The 25,133-nt window shown below is 44.1% G+C and overlaps 1 protein-coding gene across 3 annotated transcripts in view; it reads left to right on the top strand.

Annotated features, from left to right (window-relative positions):
- The first annotated feature begins 318 nt into the window (after positions 1-318).
- tbc1d20 (TBC1 domain family, member 20) overlaps positions 319-25,133 on the top strand; it is a 38,465-nt gene continuing 13,650 nt past the window's right edge. For 2 of the 3 annotated variants that reach the window (XM_060910006.1, XM_060910008.1), the window contains exons 1-6: positions 319-705; positions 7,630-7,830; positions 7,920-8,000; positions 8,364-8,550; positions 9,262-9,363; positions 23,415-23,556. In XM_060910006.1, coding sequence (XP_060765989.1) covers positions 639-705; positions 7,630-7,830; positions 7,920-8,000; positions 8,364-8,550; positions 9,262-9,363; positions 23,415-23,556 — 780 coding nt within the window. In that variant the 5' untranslated portion in view covers positions 319-638. The remainder of the gene's footprint in view (positions 706-7,629; positions 7,831-7,919; positions 8,001-8,363; positions 8,551-9,261; positions 9,364-23,414; positions 23,557-25,133) is intronic. The other variant, XM_060910007.1, reaches the window with a different exon arrangement.

Here is a 25,133-nt window from a genome sequence, read left to right as displayed (position 1 = left end):
AAGTATGCACTTTACCAAGTGCCCTTCTAGTTTTCTCTGTACTGTATTTGTTTACATTTTTAAAAAATTATTATTATTATTATTACTTCTTTGTCAAACCCTCGTATGTGTGTGTTTTGTAAAGCTGGATTTTGCAGTGGTTTGTGTACTTTGTTTTTTGTACACTTAAAGACAAAAAGATTGAAAGTGGAAAAAGGAATAAAGGGGGCGTGTCAGGAATAACAGGAACAATAGGAAGCTGTTAGAAAAGGGCTTAGAAGGGGGCTTTTATTTTGGTAGGTCTGAACATACTGATATTATTGTGGCTCACTTCCGGAAAGAGAATGCCAACTCAGAGAGGATGCTGTACAATCAGCATTGTATTTTTAGTTAATGCACATAAAATGGCTATTTTTCATATACGTGAATATATGTGAAATGTTTGTGTTTGGTTGGAGAGCTTTGTTCAGTTTAGTGAAACAGGGATTTATTATCTGAGTGATCGTGGCCTTTTTCAGGACTGTTCTGTTCCACTAAGTGACGGTGAAAAAGCAGATCAGTGATGTGCAGGAACTCGGATGGCACTCGTAGTGTCTTCAGTGCGGTTCCTGCGAGCTGAAGCGAAAACACAGCCGTGTTGGAAATAATATGTCAACACCATGAACCTGAAAAAGTGCAGAAATTTCGGAGCCTCCTCCACCTCTCTGGATGGGATTGGAAAACAAGGTAAAGCTGCTTGGATAATGGCTATAATGGATCACAATAAATTAATAAAGTTTCAGTATTTACAAAATGAAGGTTCCCTTGGTGAAGAAGGAGCTGAGCCAAAAGGCGAAGCTCTCAATTTACCGGTCGATCTACGTTCCGACTCTCACCTATGGTCATGAGCTTTGGGTAATGACAGAAAAAACAAGATCGCGGATACAAGCGGCTGAAATGAGTTTCCTTCGCAGGGTGGCTGGGATAGAGATAGGGTGAGAAGCACAGTCACTCGGGAGGAGCTCGGAGTAGAGCCGCTGCTCCTCCACATCGAGAGGAACCAGCTGAGGTGGCTCGGGCATCTTTTTCGGATGCCTCCTGGACGCCTCCCTGGGGAGGTGTTCCAGGCATGTTCCCCCGGGAGGAGGCCCCGGGGAAGACCCAAGACACGCTGGAGGGACTATGTCTCTCGGCTGGCCTGGGAACGCCTCGGTGTTCTTCCCGAGGTGTCTGGGGAAAGGGAAGTTTGGGCTTCCATGCTTAGACTGCTGCCTCCGCGACCCGGTCCCGGATAAGCGGAAGAAGACGAGAGGTTCCCTATCGACCTATAAGCTGTGCCCTAAACACTGTTTTCCCCAAATTATATCAGTATGCTGTTGTTAAATATTAACTTGTGCAGAAAAAGTGATTAATAATAATTTTAAACCATGTATTGTCTCATTCTCATATATACACACACACACACACTGTATGTATGTGTGTGTGTGTGTATATAGACACTATACTATTTGTGTGTGTGTGTGTTGGTTTTGGAAGGAGATTAAACATTTTATCCTTAAGTGTCATTTTAAGTATAGTTTATAGTTATATATAGAGTTTTACACCAATGTGAAAATGACTTCATATCAATATTAAGACGCCTTTAATTTTTATAATTACTGTGAATACCTCAGAGAAAACATTACCTTGGCTGAATCCTAAATGAGGCCCTGCTCTGTCTATAAATGTCCTGAATAGGGTGTGAGTTAATAGTTACTTACCCCTTATATAGTGCACTATTTATCAAATAGGTAAGTATTTAACATTCAGGCTTATGATTATGACCACAGACCTTGATGACGTATGCACAGGCTCATTCTTCAGGCTCTGTGCTTCTGTGTATGTGCATACATACATACATACATACATATGAGAGAGCGAGCGGCAGCTACAATTATCAACACCTTTTCAGATTTACCAATAAAAAACTAAGTGTGAGTTTCAGTTACAACAGTCATTGTTGGTTAACTAATCAACTGGAAGACCCCCGTCGTTCTTTGACCTTGTCATCTGATGACACAGCTTGTTACCCGAGATGGAATTTTTTTTAGCACGATCAGCAATTTGAGGAAAACCCAGATGTTATCATCGAAGGTAAGCATGGTGGAAAGATCATGGACATGTTTTTACTTATCAGAGTCACTTATATTTCATGATGTTCTTGTTGAAACCTACTGTTTCTTATGCTTTCATTTGACAGTCACCATTTTGTATCTAAATGTACATTTGAGAAGTCACGTGAGGTGTTAGTAATAGTGATCACTTTCCCCGGTGTCCACCATTATCGACACCCTGTGGAATTAAGTGACATAACTGTTATGGATCAATCTTTGTGTAACATTGTTGAAGTAGATGAAGTACTTTTAAAAAAATAAAAATGCTGTCAGTTATAATCATTTTTTCTGATTCATAACACAATGGAATGCTTATAGATTATTTGGAATCCTATTGCAATAAATAGAATTAGACCAGAATTACACTACCGTTCAAAAGTTTGGGGTCACTTTGAAATTTCCTTATTTTTGAAAGAAAAGCACTGTTCTTTTCAATGAAGATCACTTTAAACTAATCAGAAATACACTCTGTACATTGCTAATGTGGTAAATGACTATTCTAGCTAAATTCTACTAAGGTGGTGTTTACATTAGACCGTATCAGCGGATCATCAGATTAACGTTTTTAAAACGATTCGCGTGCACACAGCAACGCCAATACACGGATACGCTAATCACATGACTAGACGGCACGTAAGTTGAAATGTGTCAGTGCGGCTCAGCGCTTCCTCCTCAGCAGCTGCGCTCCAAATCACTCCGCCCTGAACAGCGAGTGCCCTCTGGAGGGTGCGCACTCCGGCCCTGTGCAGCTCACAGAGCGCGCGAGTGAAGCGCATGAGCAGTGATTCGGGACTGAGCCGCTGTGTGTGTGATCCCAGTGCATATCGGGCATGCGCAAGTCACTCACCACTTGCAAGTGGAAGGATGGCAAGCCTAAAGACAATCATAACTACACAATGGGCAGTATTTGCCTCTTACCATGAACAACATTAAGAATGACAAAGCAAAGCATTATATTCATACTTTTATACTCTTTAATGAAAAACAAAAAGGTGATACAAGGCGGAAACAATAGCAGGAAGTGAAGTCCGCGCCGTTTTTCAGCAGTCGCGTCACATGACCAACGTGGCATGAACAACGCCAGCGAATCAGGAAGGTGGATGTCACAGTGACGTTGTCCAATGACGACGTCAGCTAGAGCTCAGCACTGCGTTTCCTCATATCTCAATGTTTACACAGCACCGGATCAGATACGAACTGGGTTGAATACGTGGGCCCTGGCGGATTCAAGTTGTTCCGCCTGTGGAGTTGTTTCCTGGCGTTTTAATGTGAACGGACAGTGCATCCGCGACGAAAACGAGACGGATACGGTCTAATGTAAACACCACCAAAATGTCTGGTTTTTGGTGCAATATCTACATGGGTGTATAGAGGCCCATTTCCAGCAACTATCACTCCAGTATTCTAATGGTACAATGTGTTTGCTCATTGCCTCAGAAGGCTAATGGATGATTAGAAAACCCTTGTACAATCATGTTAGCACAGCTGAAAACAGTTTAGCTCTTTAGAGAAGCTATAAAACTGACCTTCCTTTGAGCAGATTGAGTTTCTGGAGCATCACATTTGTGGGGTCGATTAAATGCTCAAAATGGCCAGAAAAATGTCTTGACTATATTTTCTATTCATTTTACAACTTATGGTGGTAAATAAAAATGTGACTTTTCATGGAAAACACAAAATTGTCTGGGTGACCCCAAACTTTTGAACGGTAGTGTAAATTCCTAGCATACAAAAAAAATTACATGCTTGAAATATTCAGATTTTTCTATTCCATTCAGATTTTTTTTTGCAGTTTGTTGTAAATATCTACCACACATTAAAATATCAGTAGACATTTTATATTTTTAGATGTGAATTTAAAATCTCAATTTTAAAAAAATTGACCTTTGACCTGGATTTTCATGTGGTTACAATGTCAATTGCCTGTTGACATTTATTGGTAAACTACAAAACTAGAAAGTAATACAAATAACAGCGAATGATTAACAAAATGTGATCTACGAAAATACTTACAAAGTGGGTAGAAAGTGGAAAAAGATTTTCTGATACAGGTTAAATATTATCAGTTCATTTGTTTACAAACATTAGAATTACTTCCTCATTTGTGTAAACACTGGCATCGATATATTTTATATAAAAGCTATTTTGTATTAAATATAAGTCTGCCAGACAAATTTTAAATAAAAATTTTGTTAACTTCATACCACATACCAATTATAATTTTTATATATATATATATATATATATATATAAAAAATATCTGTGTGTCGATAATTGTGGAACGGTGTTAGTAACTGTGAACAAAGGTGTCGATAATTGTGGAACAGTGTCACGTGATCTGATACGCTAAGTAATCGGGAATCAACTCTTTCCCCCCCCAGTGGAAGTTTCAGTAACTATTCATGCACAATTTACGTATTGAAAGTCTTTTTTACTTTTGCAATGGCCAAAAGATTAAGGTGTTGATAATTGTAGCCACCGCTCTCTCATATATATATATATATATATATATATATATATATATATATATATATATATTTTTTTTTTTTTTTAATTCAGGCGTTTGTGGTTAACTGATGGAAAGGGTTTTTTTTTTCTGACATACCTTTCAAATAACCTGTTGGCATTGATATGGCATCTGATGGCGGTTTTAGAGACTTTGAAACCCCAAGAATGTACTTTTTCTTGTAATTCACCAATAGTGATGCTTGGTGATTTTTTTTTTTTCTTACCATCCTCCTTACTGTACGTGGAGGTAAAATAAATTTGGGTCCTCTTCCAGGCAAGACTGTATCAGTTCTAGTTGGTGTCCAATTTATTATTATTATTATTATTATTATTATTATTATTATTATTATTATTGCCTTAACAGTAGAAATGAACATTTTCAGGCAAGTAGCTATTATTTTATAACCATTCCCTGACTTATAAAGGTCAACACACTTCTTCATTTGGTTTGTGTGCTCTCTTATCTTTCCCATATTGATGGATGACTAAGGGAATTTGGCCTTTGTGTCACCTCATATTTGTTCCCCAGTTAATCAGGAAGTCATGGATTACAGCTTGAAAGTTCCTACACACTCCAATCAAATCAAAAATGTACAATTGAAATGGGAAACATGCTTCAGTTACATTGTGTTCACTTTAATTTCCAGGAGTGCCAATAATAGTGGCACATGGGTTTTTGTTGTAAATCATTTCTTGATGAGGGATTTGTTTTTCACTGAATAAATTTATTTCAATTAAAGGTAAGAGTTTTCTAATTTTTTCAGCATTTTCAGCATGAGATGAAGCAACTTCACCAAAAGGTGAATTTTTTTCTAACCCTTTTTACTAATCTTTACAAGGGGTGCCAGATAATTGTGGATGGCATAATCTATTTAACATTTATTCCACAAAATCGAGTCATACATGAGCTGATAGCGCGCCTCATCGGCTATTGAGGTATTTCACCCACGTGACCAAGTCACGTGACGCAGCCATTTTGGACGGCACGCTTAAGTCCTTCAGTGCAAGGCGGTATGAGATGGTGGAGACCTTTGCACATTTTAACAAGAAAGTAAGCTGTGATTCGTGTTAAATTGGATCTGTCTTTTATCACAAACACTGTACCCAGCCTTGGTATGGAGCCCTGTTTATTTATTTCTGTGTCCCGTTTCTTTCTAGCCTTTGTTATTGCGTTTTATGTCTGATGTCTGCTACATGCAACCCTAGACAAATTAACACTGCCTTGTTTCACTGCTCAGATGGGTTAACAAACACTGACCCATTTACTTTTTACTATATATTTTATCAAAATTGCGTTAACTGATAAACTAACCTGAAATGAAATGATCACTGCAAAGTCTGGAGTACTCTGTTGGCTCCCAATCCTGTCTTTTCACAGCTGTAATCCCTCTTGTCTGGGTCAGTAGTAAACCGGTAGTGATGTGTCGGTCGCGAACGATCCGGTTCAAAGAGCCGGCTCTTTGAAGTGAACGACGGGAGCCGGCTCTTCGGTGGGAGCCGAGTTGGGGAGCCAAATTAGTTTTTTGTCCTTAGGTGCCTCAGAGAGAGAGAGACTTTCACAAAAAAAGTTGCTGTCTGATTGCATCTTTGTGTTGTCTATTACCATTCAAAGGAAAAAAGTAGCATGGTGTACGCCTACTTTTTTTGGTTGGGGGGGTTGTCATTCACAGCTGCGAAAATACGAAAATTGGTGTAATGCTTAAAGCTGTGGAGCGCAGGGGAGAGGAGTCTGTGAGGCACCTGAGGAGGGGAAAATCAGCTGTGTATTTTATATTGGTAATATAACAGTTTTGCATTATGTTTGTGAGAAAATAATTTATTAATTGGTAAGTAAGTTTTATTTCTATAGCTAGAACATTGTTACACTGCTATACTTTACAAAGCTTTACAATGGCTACAAAAACTAAAAAATAAAATGGAAAACATCCTATTGATAAAATATAAATAATAATGTAATTAATTAACTAATTAATTGCAGCAATTAAATAAAAAATAAAATCTCAGGAGCTGTTTGGGAGCCGAAAGAGCCGGCTCCTTATAGTAAGAAGAGCCAAAAGAGCCGGCTCCCGAAAAAGAGCCGAAATTCCCATCGCTAGAAACTGGTAAAAGGAGCGTCCTGTACGCTGTCCCTGTCTGTTGTGGCAGCCCACAGCACAACAAGCAAACACCATGGTTATTTATAGAGTGCTTACTGACAAATTAATCTATTCTAGGTGTCTGTAACACGTTTTTTTTCAAGCTGGTTCTCCCTCTCTGTCTGCAGCGTTAGTATGTAGCTTGACGTTCAAAATGGCGGACACCGGGGCGTCACGTGACCCTGTGACGTCAGGTGAAATACCTCAATAAGCCATGTACGACAAGATTGAGTGGAATAACTGTTATATCCACGTTCACTGGATTTTGAGAAATGGAGCATTTTTATTGTTTGCAAATTCGATAGATAAAAGCTTTATACAAAACATCCAACAAAATCATTCTTTTATATTCTTTTAGCTGTTTGTTTCTTTTATCCACTTGATTAATTTGGGGGGGGGGATGTTTTTGAGTACAGTTTTTATTTCATCCTCGGTTGGTTCAACAACACGCTCTGCAATTTTGTTTTTCTCTCCTCACTGATATCCTAGTAGTAGCGTAGCCTAGGTATATGCTGATATCCTAGTAGTAGCGTAGCCAATCAGAGTGCACGATTGCTCATCCAGTGAAATGTGGATAGAATCAAATGAGATATAATTCCACAAATCTTTCTTGCTATTTTACTTGAGTACATATTTTTTTCAGTGATGAGAAAAAAAGTTTTGAAATCATTTATAAACCAAATAAAGGAGGATTTGTTATTTCTCCACTGACAGGCTCTGTTTGTGTCTGCCTTGAGTCAGTGCTTTCAGGAAAATAACAAGATTGAGGGAAGAGGTTAAGAATAACATTTCATTCCACAACATCTGTTTGGCTTTCTGTAGCAATGAAACATTTTTGTAATAATGTTGGGTAATATTCTTTGCACTTTTGACAGACTCTGTGTGTGCAGATGCTGACTCAAAGAGGAAAAGGAAGATGGCCGAGATCACACAGGCTCTGAATGCAACACCTGTCGATGTGGCCACGCTGAGGAGGATGGCCATCAGTGAAGGAGGGCTTATAACCGATGAGATCCGCTGTAAAGTCTGGCCTTGGCTACTGAACGTCCCTGTAGAGCTCATTCCTGAAAAACTTGGTAAGTTGTAAGTTTAGTAAGGTGAGAGTTGAAATTGTTCAGTACTTGGTGTCAGTAGTTGATGTGTCACAAAAATGGTTTCTCTCCAGATGAAGTGGATCGAGAGAATAATAAGGACTACAACCAGGTGCTCTTGGATGTACAGAGATCCTTGAGACGCTTTCCTCCAGGTCAGTGACATAAACATGCTGCTGTTGCTGTAGTATGCCTTTTCCTATATTATTCTACATAACAGTGAGTCATACAGTGTCAGAAATCACGTGCTGAAGAGCTTGACACAGATTGAGGCAAGTGTGTGATGATGGTATCCATGCAGTCCAGTGGACTGGTGGCTATAATCTTACATTGTTAGTCTTTTAGCCCCGTTAAAAAACTAAGAACAGAAACTTCAGACACCAAACTTGACTCAACTGCATTTGAAGTAAGGTGAAAATTGTATACATTTCAGTTTTGGCCGGAATGTGTCTTTGACTGCAGTGGTCAGCTCTTCTCAATTTCTCTTCAGTGAATGTTTCTTTCATACCTGTGTGCAGGTATGCCTGATGAGCAGAGGATGGGACTGCAGGAGGAGCTGATCGATATCATCCTGCATGTGCTGCAGAAAAACCCCCAGCTACATTATTATCAGGGCTATCACGACATCGTGGTCACCTTTCTGCTCGTTCTGGGAGAACGCCTCGCTACTGCGCTGGTGGAGAAACTCTCCACACACCATCTCAGGTAGAACAGCGATTTCATACAAATACATTTCAGATGCAAGTATGTGTGCAGGATACTTCTGACTTTAGTCAGTTATTCAGCTTTAGTAATGAAAAATCCTTTACACTTGTAGAATTGTTTGAAACATTTTTACCACTAACCTCATTTACCACTGAAGTATTCATACGTGCATCTGCCTACACTCGCTGCTGGCAGTTCTGTGGACAGAAATGTCTTATTGCTGAGAGAGGTAAAAGAAGGATGAAGAATGGTCAGACTCTTTGGAACTGAAAGGAAGGCTATAGTAACTCTCTACATCTGTGGTGAGCAGAAAAGCGTCTCAGAAATTAGATTGTGATGGATCCTGAAGTGGACAGGCTACAACAATGAAAGATGACATTGGGTTCTGCTCCTGTCAGCCAAAATCAGAAAATTGAGGCGACTGTGGGCACAGGCTGACCCTAACAGGACAATTGAAGATTAGAAAAAATGGTCATTTCTTAAGGCATAGATAGATTGATTGACTGACTGATTTTATGCATTTATTTGTTAATTTGGTTGATAAACCAGTGAGAAAACTGAGGTGTATGGAACTTTTTCCCTCAACTCAAACTGTATACAAGAACTTGTGTCGACATGAATTTTGCCTTCACTTGTGCCACATGCTCTTCTTTTAAGTAAGATGTTTATCATTCGTATTTGAGAACTGACCATATCCCCTCCCCATTAAAGGGACTTTATGGACCCCACCATGGACAACACAAAACACATCCTCAACTACCTTATGCCGATTATAGAGCGAGTCAACCCAGAGGTGTACGACTTCATGCAACAGTGAGTGAATCTACTGGATAATTAGGTGGTTGTATATGAAGTTTCATTGTTTTGATATTTGTGAGTTGCCTGAATCATCTTCATGAGTGATGAATGTGCATTAGATCTTTTAAAGGGATCCTCCAGCAGATGTATTCTCAAACTTATTTGAAGTAAAAGTAGTCACAGATTTCAAAAATCAGACTTTCTTTTTCGGAGACCAAATAGTGGTCAGGGAAAATGAATTTTCTTTAAAATGCCAGATGGACTTGATGTATGTGATGAGATCATGTAGTGGTCGCTTGGAGCAACTCAGCTGTTTTATATTCTCCGTTTACATTGTAGTTTTGCTAGTTTTACAAGTATTTCAGTTTGTAAATAAGTATGCCTCATTGTGTAACATATAAATACCACAGTGATGCTAAAAGGAAAGCATAAACTGGAACTAGATTGCATTTCTGCAGAGAATACACAAAGTGTGCTTGTTCAACTGGAACAGAGGGTCACCGACAGAAACTGGGTTGAACATGAGAAGTCTTTATTTGTCACATGTCCACTTGAGCACAGTGAAATTCCTCCTCTGTATTTAATCCATCTGAAGCAGTGAACACATGCGCGTGCACATACAAGTGAGCAATGAGCACACACACATACCCAGAGCAGTGGGCAGCTATGCTACAGCGCTCGGGGAGCAGTTGGGGGTTAGGTGCCTTGCTCAAGGGCACCTCAGGCCATGGTGACCTCATGTTAACCTAACCGCATGTTTTTGGACTGTAGGGGAAACCCACGCAGACACTGGGAGAACATGCAAACTCCGCACAGAAAGGCCCTCACCGGCCGCTGGGCTCGAGCCCAAAACCTTCTTGCTGTGAGGCGACAGTGCTAACCGCTACACCATCATGCCGCCCCAAGAAACATGAGACCTCGCACTGCAAAATCTTTTTTTTTTTTCTTTAACACTATCTAAGGGGTCATCCATAATTTTCATCATTATCACGAGCGTACAAACCGTACGCAGGGGGGAGGGGGTTAATGACCAGGCATACACTTTTTAAAAATGAAAAAATGATGATCCGTCAATGTGCGAATCGGCGGCCGCCATGTTAAAAATTTCGCGCCACATCGGTGTTGCCAGCTAGCTCTACACGCTTTCTTTCTTCAATACAACAACAATGGCTGACCCAGATTTTGACCGCATTTATAAATTTGTGAAGAGCAGAAATGCCGCTTGTGGCAGCGGGGGCGTGGTCGAGCGCCGGTCTGTGACAGGAGGGTGGAGTCAGGGAAGGTAAGTGGCAGAATCACTACACCTGAGAGCAATTAGCCTGTGTTTGTGTGTCTTCCCAGTGACCGCGCCCTATATCAGGAGGGAGAGCGAGAGCGGAAGGGGCTGATCCCTAAACCAGACGCCGGTTGTGGTTGTGTGTCTGTGTTAGTCACTGGATATTGTTAGACTGAAAAGTGTGGCAATAAAGCCTAGTTGTAAACCTGATCTCTGTCCTGCCATCCTCTGTGCTCCACCCACACATGGGGAACGTACCACAGTGGTGCCGAAACCTGGGAAAGTGGAGCACCAACCCAGCAGCCCCATGGAATCCTCCCCATTCGCCGACCTGGTCCACGCCCTCGCCACGGCTCAGCAAAGCCAGCACCAGGCGCTCATCACACTCCAAAAGGAACAAGAGCGGCGCTTCGAAGCCCTGGTGCTGGCCCAGCAGGAAGATCGCGAGGCGTTCCGGCATCTCCTCGCATCGGCGGGGTCCACCAGCGCTCCGGCCGCGGGCCCGTCTCCCCTCACTGTCACCAAGATGGGCCCGCAGGATGACCCCGAGGCGTTACTCACGTTGTTTGAACAGGTCGCCGAAGCCTCGGGGTGGCCGATGGAGCAGCGCGCGGCGCGCCTCCTCCCCCTGCTAACGGGAGAGGCACAGCTGGGCACAGCTGGCCGCGCTACAGCTCCCCGCCGACCGCTGGCTGGCCTACGCGGACCTCCGCCGGGCCGTCCTCCAGCGCGTGGGGCGCACACCGGAACAACAGCGCCAGCACTTCCGCGCGCTGCGCTTGGAGGAAGTCGGCCGGCCGTTCGCGTTCGGCCAGCAGCTCCGGGACGCCTGCTGGTGGTGGTTGAGGGCCAACGATCGCGACGCCGAGGGAATCGTCGACCAGGTGGTACTGGAACAGTTCATCGCCCGCTTACCAGCAGGAACCGCGGAGTGGGTCCAGTGCCACTGCCCGGCGTCCCTGGATCAGGCAGTCGAGCTGGTGGAGGATCATCTGGCGGCTGTCCCGGCGGCAGGACAGCAGATGGCATCTTCTCTTCTCTCTCTCTCTCTCTCTCTCTCTCTCCCCCTCCTTCTGTGTCCCGTCCTCGCCCCATTCCCCCACCGCGGAGGCGGGGGCCGGCACCACCCCAGCCGGCCCGCCGCACCCGCGGTGCCCTCCCATTTCTCCCTTCTGTGTCTGTCTCTCCCCCACCTCAGGTGAGTGAGCCCCAGATCACCGGTGCAGAGGGAAAGCCTGGGCCGGTTTGCTGGCGCTGCGGGGAGCCGGGGCACCTTCAACAGTAGTGCACGGCAATGGAAGTGGGCGCGGTGGTTCGGATCCCCGACGCGCCAGAGGCCGCCCTCAATCGGGCCGGAGCGTATCGCATACCGGTGAGTATCCAAGGGGCTACATATCAGGTGTTGGTGGATTCTGGTTGTAATCAGACCTCAATTCGCCAAAGCCTGGTTCAAAACGAGGCATTGGGGGGAGCACAAGGGGTGAAGGTGTTCTGTGTGCACGGGGATGTTCACCGCTACCCTTTGGTGTCGGTCCACATTATTTTCAGAGGGGAAAAATTTATAGTGAAGGCGGCGGTTAATCCTCGCCTTACCCACTCTTTAATTTTGGGGACTGATTGGCCAGGATTTTGGGGTTTAATGACGCGCCTAGTAGAGAGTGGGTCCTGCCATTTGACAGGGGGAGGTCCCGGTGTCGCTTTGGTGGGAGCAGCTGTCACAGAGCCGTCTACGTCATCTCCGCGTCAGAGTGAGGAGCCGCCGGCTCCTCCTCTCTCTATTGGGGAATCCCTCGTGGATTTCCCATTAGAGCAGTCGCGAGACGAGACTCTGCGGCATCCGTTTGACCAAGTGAGAGTAATCGATGGTCAAACGCTCCAGCCGAACGCCACCCCGTCCTTCCCCTACTTCGTGATTATGAAGGATAGATTATACCGAGTGACGCAGGACACTCAAACTAAAGAGCGAGTCGCGCAGCTTTTAATTCCGAAGAGCCGCCGGGAATTGGTATTCCAGGCGGCTCACTTTAATCCCATGGCTGGACACTTAGGGCAGGATAAAACACTAGCCCGAATAATGGCCCGAATCTATTGGCCGGGGATTCGCGGCGATGTCTGTAGGTGGTGTACGGCATGCCGCGAATGCCAGTTAGTAAATCCAGCGGCCATTCCAAAAGCGCCTTTGCGCCCTCTACCATTAATCGAGACCCTGTTTGAGAGAATTGGGATGGATCTCGTCGGGCCATTAGATCGGTCAGCACGAGGGTACCGCTTTATATTAGTTCTGGTGGACTATGCAACGCGATACCCGGAAGCAGTGCCTCTGCGCAATATCTCAGCATGCAGTATTGCAGAGGCACTCTTCCGCGTCATCTCCCGAGTTGGAATCCCGAAAGAGATTCTGACTGATCAAGGCACTACATTTATGTCACGAACACTACGCAAACTGTATGGATTATTGGGGATTAAGCCGATCCGCACCAGTGTGTATCACCCACAAATGGACGGTTTAGTGGAACGGTTCAACCGCACCCTCAAAAATATTATTAAGAAATTCGTAAGTGAGGACGCACGTAATTGGGATAAGTGGCTCGAACCCTTGCTGTTCTCAGTGCGAGAGGTCCCCCAAGCCTCCACGGGGTTCTCCCCGTTCGAATTATTATATGGGCGTAAGTCGCGCGGCATCCTGGACGTGCTGCGGGAAAATTGGGAGGAGGGACCTTCACAAAGTAAGAATGAAATTCAGTACGTTATGGACCTGCGCGCAAAACTCCACACGCTCACCCACCTAACTCAGGAGAATTTGCGGCAGGCCCAGGAACGGCAAGCCCGCCTGTACAACGAGGGTACGCGCCTTAGAGAGTTCACTCCGGGAGATAAGGTACTCGTACTGTTGCCCACGTCGAGCTCCAAATTGATCGCCAAGTGGCAAGGACCCTTTGAGGTCACACGGCGAGTCGGGGACATTGACTATGAGGTGAGGCGAACGGACAGGGGTGGGGCGCTACAGATTTACCACCTCAATCTGCTTAAACTCCGGAACGAGGAGGTCCCTGTGGCGTTGGTGTCGGTGGTTCCGGAGAAGGCGGAGCTGGGGCCGGAGGTTCAAAAAGGGACATTGGCATCACGTACCTCTCCCTGTGGAGACCACCTCTCCCCGACCCAACTCACGGAGGTCGCCCAGTTGCAGACCGAGTTTTCGGATGTGTTCTCGCCCCTGCCCGGTCGCACTAACCTCATAGAGCACCACATAGAGATGCCCCCGGGGGTGGTAGTGCGTAGCCGCCCTTACAGGCTACCCGAACACAAAAAAAAAGGTGGTTCGGGAAGAACTTCAGACCATGCTCGAAATGGGCATCGTCGAGGAGTCCCACAGTGACTGGAGCAGCCCGGTGGTCTTGGTACCCAAGGCCGACGGGTCGGTCCAGTTCTGTGTGGACTATAGAAAAGTCAACGCGGTGTCTAAATTCGACGCGTACCCAATGTCTCGTATTGATGAGTTGCTCGATCGACTCGGCACTGCTTGCTTTTATTCAACGCTGGATTTGACGAAGGGATATTGGCAGATCCCCTTGACTCCACTATCCCGAGAAAAAACAGCCTTTTCCACACCCTTTGGTTTACACCAATTCGTCACCCTTCCGTTTAGGCTGTTTGGGGCGCCCACTACATTTCAGTGGCTGATGGACAGAGTCCTCCGCCCTCATGCCACTTATGCAGCCGCGTATTTAGATGACATCATCATCTATAGTAACGACTGGCAGCGGCACCTCGAACATCTGAGGGCCGTCCTTAGGTCGCTGAGGCGAGCGGGGCTCACAGCCAACCCAAAGAAGTGTGCGATTGGGCGGGTGGAAGTACGGTATCTGGGCTTCCACTTGGGCAACGGGCAGGTGCGTCCCCGAATTAATAAGACGGCAGCAATTGCGGCCTGCCCGAGGCCCAAGACCAAAAAGGGGGTTAGACAGTTCCTGGGGCTGGCTGGCTATTATCGTAGGTTTATACCTAATTATTCGGACGTCACCAGCCCGCTGACTGATCTCACTAAAAAGGGGGCACCAGACCCGGTCCAGTGGACGGAGCAATGCCAGTGGGCTTTCTCAGAGGTAAAGGCTGCACTGTGTGGGGGGCCACTTCTACACTCCCCTGATTTTTCTCTCCCCTTTATGTTGCAGACTGATGCGTCGGACAGAGGGCTGGGGGCGGTTTTGTCCCAGAAGGTGGAGGGGGAGGACCGCCCTGTCCTGTATATCAGCAGGAAGCTGTCGGTGCGTGAGGGGCGATATAGCACCATAGAGAAAGAGTGTTTGGCCATCAAGTGGGCGGTTCTCGCCCTCCGGTACTACCTGCTGGGGCGCCCTTTCACCCTCTGTTCGGACCACGCGCCCCTCCAGTGGCTCCACTGCATGAAAGATGCCAACGCGCGGATCACCCGTTGGTATCTGGCGCTCCAACCCTTTAATTTCAAGGTGGTCCACAGGCCAGGGGCGCAGATGGTTGTGACGGACTTCCTCTCCCGTCAAGGGGGGGGGAGGGGAGTCGGCTGCAGGCCGGATGGCCGCCCGGCCTGAGTCGGGCGGTGGGGGTATGTGGCAGCGGGGGCGTGGTCGAGCGCCGGTCTGTGACAGGAGGGCAGAATCACTACACCTGAGAGCAATTAACCTGTGTTTGTGTGTCTTCCCAGTGACCGCGCCCTATATCAGGAGGGAGAGCGAGAGCGGAAGGGGCTGATCCCTAAACCAGACGCCGGTTGTGGTTGTGTGTCTGTGTTAGTCACTGGATATTGTTAGACTGAAAAGTGTGGCAATAAAGCCTAGTTGTAAACCTGATCTCTGTCCTGCCGTCCTCTGTGCTCCACCCACACATAGGGAACGTACCACACCGCTATTCACAAGACTCCTTCAAACGAGTACAAGCAGTTTTTAAACATTTATTGTTTCCTGTATTCATCTGAGAAGCAGCAGGAGGCAGTTAGGGCAGGACAGGCTGCTTGGAAAGAATAAAAAAACGACCGTTTCAAAACCAAAAGGCAACAGCTCCCCTTAAAAAGACAGTCCTTAATTTTCATAAACGGACCCTCCAGGATGTTGCGATTTGCAAATTCAACCAATCCCCGCAAACTCAGGGCAGTGTTGCAATTATATCCAATCACCGAAACTTTCCCGCAAATTTGACCAATCATTGGCGTCGTCTTGAGGTGACGTCGACAAACTACCTTCCGCCTTACTTCCAGTGTTGCCAGATTGGGCGGTTTCCCGCCCAGTTGGGGGGTTTCAAGTGCATTTTGGCGGGTTTTGAACATATTTTGGGCTGGAAAACGTCAGCAGTATCTGGCAACGCTGCTTACTTCCGTGTATATGTTCAAGAGAAGCAGCATGTGCGAGTCAGTGTTTATGTAGGCTTAAATTCTGTTACTGAAAGTGTGTTATGTTTACAGTGAAGGACTGTGTGCACTTTACATTATCACACATCACATCACATCACATTATCTCTAGCCGCTTTATCCTTCTACAGGGTCGCAGGCAAGCTGGAGCCTATCCCAGCTGACTACGGGCGAAAGGCGGGGTACACCCTGGACAAGTCGCCAGGTCATCACAGGGCTGACACATAGACACAGACAACCATTCACACTCACATTCACACCTACGGTCAATTTAGAGTCACCAGTTAACCTAACCTGCATGTCTTTGGACTGTGGGGGAAACCGGAGCACCCGGAGGAAACCCACGCGGACACGGGGAGAACATGCAAACTCCGCACAGAAAGGCCCTCGCCGGCCCCGGGGCTCGAACCCAGGACCTTCTTGCTGTGAGGCGACAGCGCTAACCACTACACCACCGTGCCGCCACTTTACATTATTTTTTACCTAATACAAGAAATTAATGGATGCCAACATTTTTACCAAAATAGTATTTTATTTTCCATTGTTTAGGCAGCTTCAGCATCATACTGTGAGATTCTGTTCAAATTGTTTTTTTTTTCTTCTATGAAGCCTGACCCATTTATTTTATTAGTTTATAATTATTGTTTAATTTAGTCTTCAGGAGAGACTGCTAGTCTCTCCTGCTAGAGTGCTAGACTGCTAGAGTACTAGTATTAATAGTTTTTTCTTACATGAAAGCTGAGGCATTTATATTATATTTTAAGGTAACTTCATGTTGTGCTGTGAGGTTCTATGCACTTTAACTTTTGAACCAACAGGTGCATTTGGATAAGTAAAGCCTATTTTTCTGCATTTTTGTAGTCCTGGTAATCTTTTATATTGGTAAAGTTGTTTATAGGACCATTTCTCAGTGTCTTTGTTTTTTTAATCAATAGTTTTTCAGTAATAACTTAATATTTAACATATCACTCAATTTTAATCACAAAAAGAGAAAATCGCAACAATTCCTCGCACCTTTCACTTCCTCCCGCAATGTAATCGCAACAAAAACCTAAAAAATACCGCAACTTTCATCGAAATTTTTTGGAAAACCCCCCGCAACATCAGACATTTTAGCCCGCAACAATCACAAAAAAGGCCCGCGGAATCCTGGGGGGACTGTAAAATGAATCGCCTGCTTTCTATGAAAACTTCTGGACCCGTCTTGTCTTCTTTTCTTCTCTTGTGAATCTTTGTATTGTCCTGTCATCCGATTTTAATAAAAAGTAATACAAGACATGGTTTTATTTTGAATTCCTATTCCACGTAGATCCATCATTTTTTTTTGTCCGCTAATGTACACTTTTGGGGGGAGGGAGGGGGGTTGCTCAAAAGTCTACTCTTTGTAGACTCATGATAATGATGAAAATTATGGATGACCCCTAAGAAAGTAGGGGCGGCACGGTGGTGTAGTGGTTAGCGCTGTCGTCTCACAGCAAGAAGGTCCGGGTTCGAGCCCCGTGGCCGGCGAGGGCCTTTCTATGCAGAGTTTGCATGTTCTTCCCGTGTTCGTGTGGGTTTCCTCCGGGTGCTCTGGTTTCCCCCACAGTCCAAAGACATGCACGTTAGGTTAACTGGCAACTCTAAATTGACCGTAGGTGTGTGTGTGAATGGTTGTCTGTGTCTGTGTCAGCCCTGTGATTACCTGGCGACTTGTCCAGGGTGTACCCCACCTTTCGCCCGTAGTCAGCTGGGATAGGCTCCAGCTTGCCTGCGACCCTGTAGAACAGGATAAAGTGGCTAGAGATAATGAGATGAGACTATCTAAGAAAGTGTTTGTGTGTGTGTGTGTGCGCGCCTGCACACTCTAAAATCTCAGTTTAAAATGGCTCAACTTGCAGTCTGACATGACACTTCGCGCTCTAAATTCTTTTTTTTTTTTACATGATCTCCATGGTGCTGGGTAGCTTAACAGAGTGTGTGGCATTTTCCCCCATTCAAATGAATGGAGTTTCGGGAGAAAAACTTGGTGTCATCATGCTGCATGGTTCGTGCTCTGCTTTAAACCAATCTACCCAGCGCCATGGAGATCATGTAAAAAAAGATCTTGGAGCACGAAGTGTCATGTCACGCTGCGAGTTGAGCCATTTTAAACCTAGATTTTTTTTCAATGGGGGGGAAAAAGAGGGAGAGAACAGGTGTGACTATCCAAAAGCTGTATACAAGCGCACTACATTGGTTCAGGCTGGACGTGTCAGAGCTGGAATGGTGTCGATATCTTTATTTATTTATTTAAAGACAAAGACATTTCATTTTACAGGTCTCTGCGCTATGCAGCTTTCAGACAATTGACTTGGTGGACTCATGGCTATGTGGGGAAAACAGTAAGGAGAGTTATTAGTGTGCTTGCTAAGCATGAAGCAGCAAGCACACTATTATTATAAATAATAATAAAGTTAAGAAGAACAATAGTGTGTGTCACGCTGCTTTGTGCTTGGCTATACGATACACACTTTACCACACGCTTTCTTAGATCATGTAAAAAAAAAAAGATTTTGCAGCATGAGGTCTCGTGTCTCTTGGGGTGGCACGGTGGTGTAGTGGTTAGCACTGTTGCCTCACAGCAAGAAGGTTCTGGGTTCAAGCCCAGCGGCCAACAGGGGCCTTTCTGTGTGGAGTCTGTATGTCTGTACATACTGTTTCTCCCCTGAATACAGACTGTATCTTCTGTCTGTATTCTGTATCTCCCCGTGTCTGTGTGGGTTTCCTCCGTGTATGCCGGTTTCCCCCACAGTTCAAAGACATGCGGTTAGGTTAACATGAGGCAACCATGGCACCCCTCATGAGCTGGGGCAGCAAGGCATCTAATTCCCAACTGCTCCACTGCTCTGGGTATGTGTGTGTGCTCAGTGCTCACTTGTGTGCACGTGCATGTGTTAACTGCTTCAGATGGGTTAAATGCAGAGGAGGAATTTCACTGTGCTTAAGTGGACATGTGACAAATAAAGGCTTCTTCTCATGTCTGATCCAGTTTCTGTCAGTGACCCTCTGTTCCAGCTGAACAAGCACACTTTGCATTTTCTCTGCAGAAATGCAGTCTAGTTCCAGCTTGTGCTAGCATCATTGTGGTATTTATATGCTACATGATGAGGCATACTTATTTAAAAACTGATAAATTCAGTAAAATACTTTGTAAAACTAGCAAAACTATGATGCAAATAGAGAATATAAACAGCTGAGTTGCTCCAAGCAACTGCTACCTGATGTCATCGCATACGTCAGGCCCATCTGGCATTTTAAAGAAAATAAATTTTTCTCGAACACTATTTGGTCTCTGGGTGGCACGGTGGTGTAGTGGTTAGTGCTGTCGCCTCACAGCAAGAAGGTCCGGGTTCGAGCCCCGTGGCCGGCGAGGGCCTTTCTATGCGGAGTTTGCATGTTCTCCCCATGTCCGCGTGGGTTTCCTCCGGGTGCTCCGGTTTTCCCCACAGTCCAAAGACATGCAGGTTAGGTTAACTGGCGACTCTAAATTGACCGTAGGTGTGAATGTGAGTGTGAATGGTTGTCTGTGTCTATGTGTCAGCCCTGTGATGACCTGGCGACTTGTCCAGGGTGTACTCAGCCTTTCGCCCGTAGTCAGCTAGGATAGGCTCCAGCCTGCCTGCGACCCTGTAGAACAGGATAAAGCGGCTAGAGATAATGAGATGAGACTATTTGGTCTCCGAAAATGAAAGTTTGATTTTTTGAGATCTGCTACTACTTTTTACTTTAAGTGTAAGAATAAATCTTCTGGTGGATCCCTTTAAGGAATGTTAAGATGAGTTTCCAGTTATGACATTTTTGTCCGACCTTCAATGTGGTATATGTATATGGAATTAACCTTAAAATTTCTATTATTGTACAACCCCGATTCCAAAAAAGTTGGGACAAAGTACAAATTGTAAATAAAAACGGAATGCAATAATTTACAAATCTCAAAAACTGATATTGTATTCACAATAGAACATAGACAACATACCAAATGTCGAAAGTGAGACATTTTGAAATTTCATGCCAAATGTTGGCTCATTTGAAATTTCATGACAGCAACACATCTCAAAAAAGTTGGGACAGGGGCAATAAGAGGCTGGAAAAGTTAAAGGTACAAAAAAGGAACAGCTGGAGGACCAAATTGCAACTCATTAGGTCAATTGGCAATAGGTCATTAACATGACTGGGTATAAAAAGAGCATCTTGGAGTGGCAGCGGCTCTCAGAAGTAAAGATGGGAAGAGGATCACCAATCCCCCTAATTCTGCGCCGACAAATAGTGGAGCAATTGAGGTTTTTCACCCACGTGACCAAGTCATGTGAGGCTGCCATTTTGGACGTCACGGCTCGAATCAGTTTGAATGCGAGGAAGGCGACAAACGAAAAACATAAAAGAAAAAGGAGCGAGATGCAGAAAACACCTTCACTATCCAGCGATGTAGGGCATTTACAGGGCGAGCAGAGGGAGAGGTATTTGCAAAAATTGAGGTTAGCAGGCTTAGAGAATGACGTTTACCTGCTTCCACCAGGATTGTTCACTGACGTACGGAAGTACACGAAGCCCTCGTCTTTACCTGACTTCGGCCCACATGATCTGTATACCTATGTCGTTAAAAACCCATCACCATACACAGCTATTGATCTGAAAGCGTATAAGAGTTTGGATACCTACAAATATTTTGTGTCAGGCTGGGTAACATGCCTACATCAGTGGGTCGTCCCTGGAGCCGGTGGTCGCCATCTTATTACAGCTAAGGTTTGTTCATATTTTCATTTACTTTCGGTCCTCAGGATAAACAAATGTTATTAAATGTCATTGAAATAACTTCTTAGTCTGTTGAGACATGGCCCGTTATAAATTTGCTGTTACCAGGCAAAATGACCAAGAACTGTATTATTAGGGTCGGTGTCTGTGTTGTAGCAGTGTACTAGCAACTAGCTGTTAGCACTACCTAATGTCAACAACATCATAGCTGGTATGTTACTGTAGCAATGTTTACGTTCAGTCATTTGGATGACTGTTAAAACCTTTCAGTCTCAAGTTTTTCCTTTACTGTATTTACTAGTTTACTGTAATTATGATCCGGCAGGTATTTGCACCGGATCCAGTGTAAATAGCTGCTGGAGCGCACTCCGGCTTGCTCCCCCTCAAATTAAGCAGCGCGCTCCGGCTTGCTCCCGGGAGCAAGCCGGAGCGCGCTGCTTAATTTGAGGGGGAGCAAGCCGGAGCGCGCTCCGGAACCTCGGCCGGAGCACTCCGGGAGCAAGCCGGAGCGCGCTGCTTAATTTGAGGGAGAGCAAGCCGGCGCGCGCTCCGGCAGCTATTTACACTGGATCCGGTATAAATAGCTGCCGGATCATAATTACAGTAAACTAGTAAATCCAGTAAAGGAAAAACTTGAGACTGAAAGGTTTTAACAGTCATCCAAATGACTGAACGTAAACATTGCTACAGTAACATACCAGCTATGATGATGTTGACATTAGCTAGCTTGACCTTCAAAATGGCGGACACCGGGGCGTCACGTGACCCTGTGACGTCAGGTGAAAAACCTCAATATCAGAAAGGAGTTCGACAGTGTAAAACTGCAAATAGTTTGAACATATCATCATCTACAGTGCATAATACCATCAAAAGATTCAGAGAATCTGGAAGAATCTCTGTGCGTAAGGGTCAAGGCCGGAAAACCATACTGGGTGCCCTTGATCTTCGGGCCCTTAGACGGCACTGCATCACATACAGGCATGCTTCTGTATTGGAAATCACAAAATAGGCTCAGGAATACACTACCGTCCAAAAGTTTGGGGTCACTTTGAAATTTCCTTATTTTTGAAAGAAAAGCACTGTTCTTTTCAATGAAGATCACTTTAAACTAATCAGAAATACACTCTATACATTGCTAATGTGGTAAATGACTATTCTAGCTGCAAATGTCTGGTTTTTGGTGCAATATCTACATGGGTGTATAGAGGCCCATTTCCAGCAACTATCACTCCAGTGTTCTAATGGTACAATGTGTTTGCTCATTGCCTCAGAAGGCTAATGGATGATTAGAAAACCCTTGTACAATCATGTTAGCACAGCTGAAAACAGTTTAGCTCTTTAGAGAAGCTATAAAACTGACCTTCCTTTGAGCAGATTGAGTTTCTGGAGCATCACATTTGTGGGGTCGATGAAATGCTCAAAATGGCCAGAAAAATGTCTTGACTGTATTTTCTACTCATTTTACAACTTATGGTGGTAAATAAAAGTGTGACTTTTCATGGAAAACACAAAATTGTCTGGGTGACCCCAAACTTTTGAACGGTAGTGTATTTCCAGAGAACATTATCTGTGAACACAATTCACCATGCCATCTGCCTTTGTCAGCTAAAACTCTATAGTTCAAAGAAGAAGCCATATCTAAACATGATCCTGAAGCGCAGACGTCTTCTCTGGGCCAAGGCTCATTTAAAATGGACCGTGGCCAAGTGGAAAACTGTTCTGTGGTCAGACGAATCAAAATTTGAAGTTGGAAATCAGGGACGCCGTGTCATTCGGACTAAAGAGGAGAAGGACGACCCAAGTTGATATCTGCACTCAGTTCAGAAGCCTGCATCTCTGATGGTATGGGGTTGCATTAGTGCATGTGGCATGGGCAGCTTACACATCTGGAAAGACACCATCAATGCTGACAGGTATATCCAGGTTCTAGAGCAACATATGCTCCCATCCAGACAATGTCTCTTTCAGGGAAGACCTTGCATTTTCCAACATGACAATGCCAAACCACATACTGCATCAATTACAGCATCATGGCTGCATAGAAGAAGGGCCCAGGTACTGAACTGGCCAGCCTGCAGTCCAGATCTTTCACCCATGATAGAAAACATTTGGCACGTCATAAAACGGAAGATATGACAAAAAAGACCTAAGACAGTTGAGCAACTAGAATCCTACATTAGACAAGAATGGGTTAACATTCATATCCCTAAACTTGAGCAACTTGTCTCCTCAGTCCCCAGACATTTACAGACTGTTGTAAAGAGAAAAGGGGATGTCTTACAGTGGTAAACATGGCCTTGTCCCGACTTTTTTGACGTGTTGTTGTCATGAAATTTAAAATCACCTAATTTTTCTCTTTAAATGATAAATTTTCTCAGTTTAAAGATTTGATATGTCATCTATGTTCTATTCTGAATAAAATATGGAATTTTGAAACTTCCACATCATTGCATTCCATTTTTATTTACAATTTGTACTTTGTCCCAACTTTTTTGGAATTGGGGTTGTACTTTTGAAAAATGGCAGAAGTTATGATCTTGATGGTAATGGTGTTCTTGCCAAAAGCTATCTGTTATTTAATCTTGTATTCCATATTTCATGGTTCTTTAAAGGGAAATGAATTATTTTTTTCTCTAGAGCTGAGGTGGGCACCATCTTCGCCCTGAGCTGGCTCATCACTTGGTTTGGCCATGTATTATCAGATTTCCGGCATGTAGTGCGGTTGTATGATTTCTTCTTGGCCTGCCATCCACTGATGCCAATTTATTTTGCTGCTGTGGTGAGTTTGCTTATTTAGTTTACTGAAATGTTTCTTTAGTGAGACTTGCACATGCTGTCTTGCTCAGGACTGGTATTCTTGTTCTCTGCTATTTTGGGTAAGCAGTGGCAAGTGGGCAAGTTCAAAGTAGGCTTTTGACAGCCGAGTCTAGCAGAGCAAATATTTATAGTGAGCTGTGCTTGCTTTTGCAAACGAAAGCACTTTGTGTTTGCTTAGGCTTATGCTTTATGATCAATATTTCAGCAGCCATTATTGGAGAGCGCTCTTAATAGACATGGAGTGTGCTGTGGTTTTTTTGTTTGTTTGTTTTTTTTATTGTGATCCTATGCAGGTCATTATAGAAGGACATAAAAGAAGCACAAACTAATATTGGTGGAAATATCTAGGTAACTTATATTTTGTAGCTGGATGGCTTGAGTACGAGGTAATAGTAGAGGATGCTATGATGATTCTAAAACATTCTCAATTTTTTATTTCTTTAAAATACATTACGATTTTTTTTACAGTATGACTACATATTACTTTCATGCATCATGAAATATATTAGGTTTATTGTATTTCTTTTAAGGTTGTCAGAATGAATTTCACTGTTTGACTGCAACAGAAATGGTCTCTACTTTATAGAAATCAAAATTTCCTGAAATTTCTCAGTTAAGCCTAGGTCACAACCGGACGTACGATTTTTTTGGCCGTGCGATTTTTGGCGTTTCCCAAATCGCTGCGTTTTGTTTTTTTTTTTATTCGTGGAGAAAGACGCACGTTGGCCGTAAGTTTGTCTTGCAACCTGAAAAAAACGTAAGCGCCCATAGAGTTTGTTTGACATAACAAAGAACCTCCGCGTCCGGTCTGCGGCCAGTCTACGGCTTGAAAATCAGCACGTCACACGCGCGCCCTCCGTGCGTTTCTTGCGTTTTTTGCACGTAGACCGGCCGTAGGAGCACGTACGGCCGGTTGTAACCGAGGCTTTAAATGACCACTGTCTTGTGTAGGGTGTAAATGACAGCGTAACTGTGAATGCCATAATGTCCAGTTATATTGCGCATTGATATAGAAGCTATTAGTTTATTTTTCCTATCAAAATCTCATCATCCTCAAAATATCAGGCTACCTTAGATATGTAAGGAATTAAAACAATTCAGACTGTGTGATTTTAAAAAAATATTACATGGCTCAGTTGAATACTCAATTCTGATTGGTCAATTATGGCATTAGGGGTCTGTTATTTCTTTGTAATAGAATGTTAAGTATGAGCGTATCAAATTATTGCTTTATTTAGTAAGTAGCCGTGTAATAAGCGGGATAATATACAGCAAGCCAGTAATTATTGCAAAATAAACCCCTTCAGGGTGATTCAAGACCTGCATCACTATGTCAGGGTTTACATAATCATAATCAGAGTTGCTGCTACCACCCCAATGTTTGACTATTTTCCAACAACAGTACATTCATCCCAAAATGTCTTTTGTTTATTTATTTTATTTTATTTTTCCCCCCCTCTTAGACCACACAATTTGCCAAAAATTATAATTTCAAATATATTTTTAAAAATGACACATTTTGCTTTTTAACTGTTTTTA

This window comes from Neoarius graeffei, chromosome 26 (assembly GCF_027579695.1).
Source record: "Neoarius graeffei isolate fNeoGra1 chromosome 26, fNeoGra1.pri, whole genome shotgun sequence".
In the NCBI taxonomy this organism is placed as follows: Eukaryota; Metazoa; Chordata; class Actinopteri; order Siluriformes; family Ariidae; genus Neoarius; species Neoarius graeffei.
The sequence above is the reverse complement of the archived record's forward strand: the minus strand, read 5'-3'. Positions and strand labels throughout refer to the sequence as shown.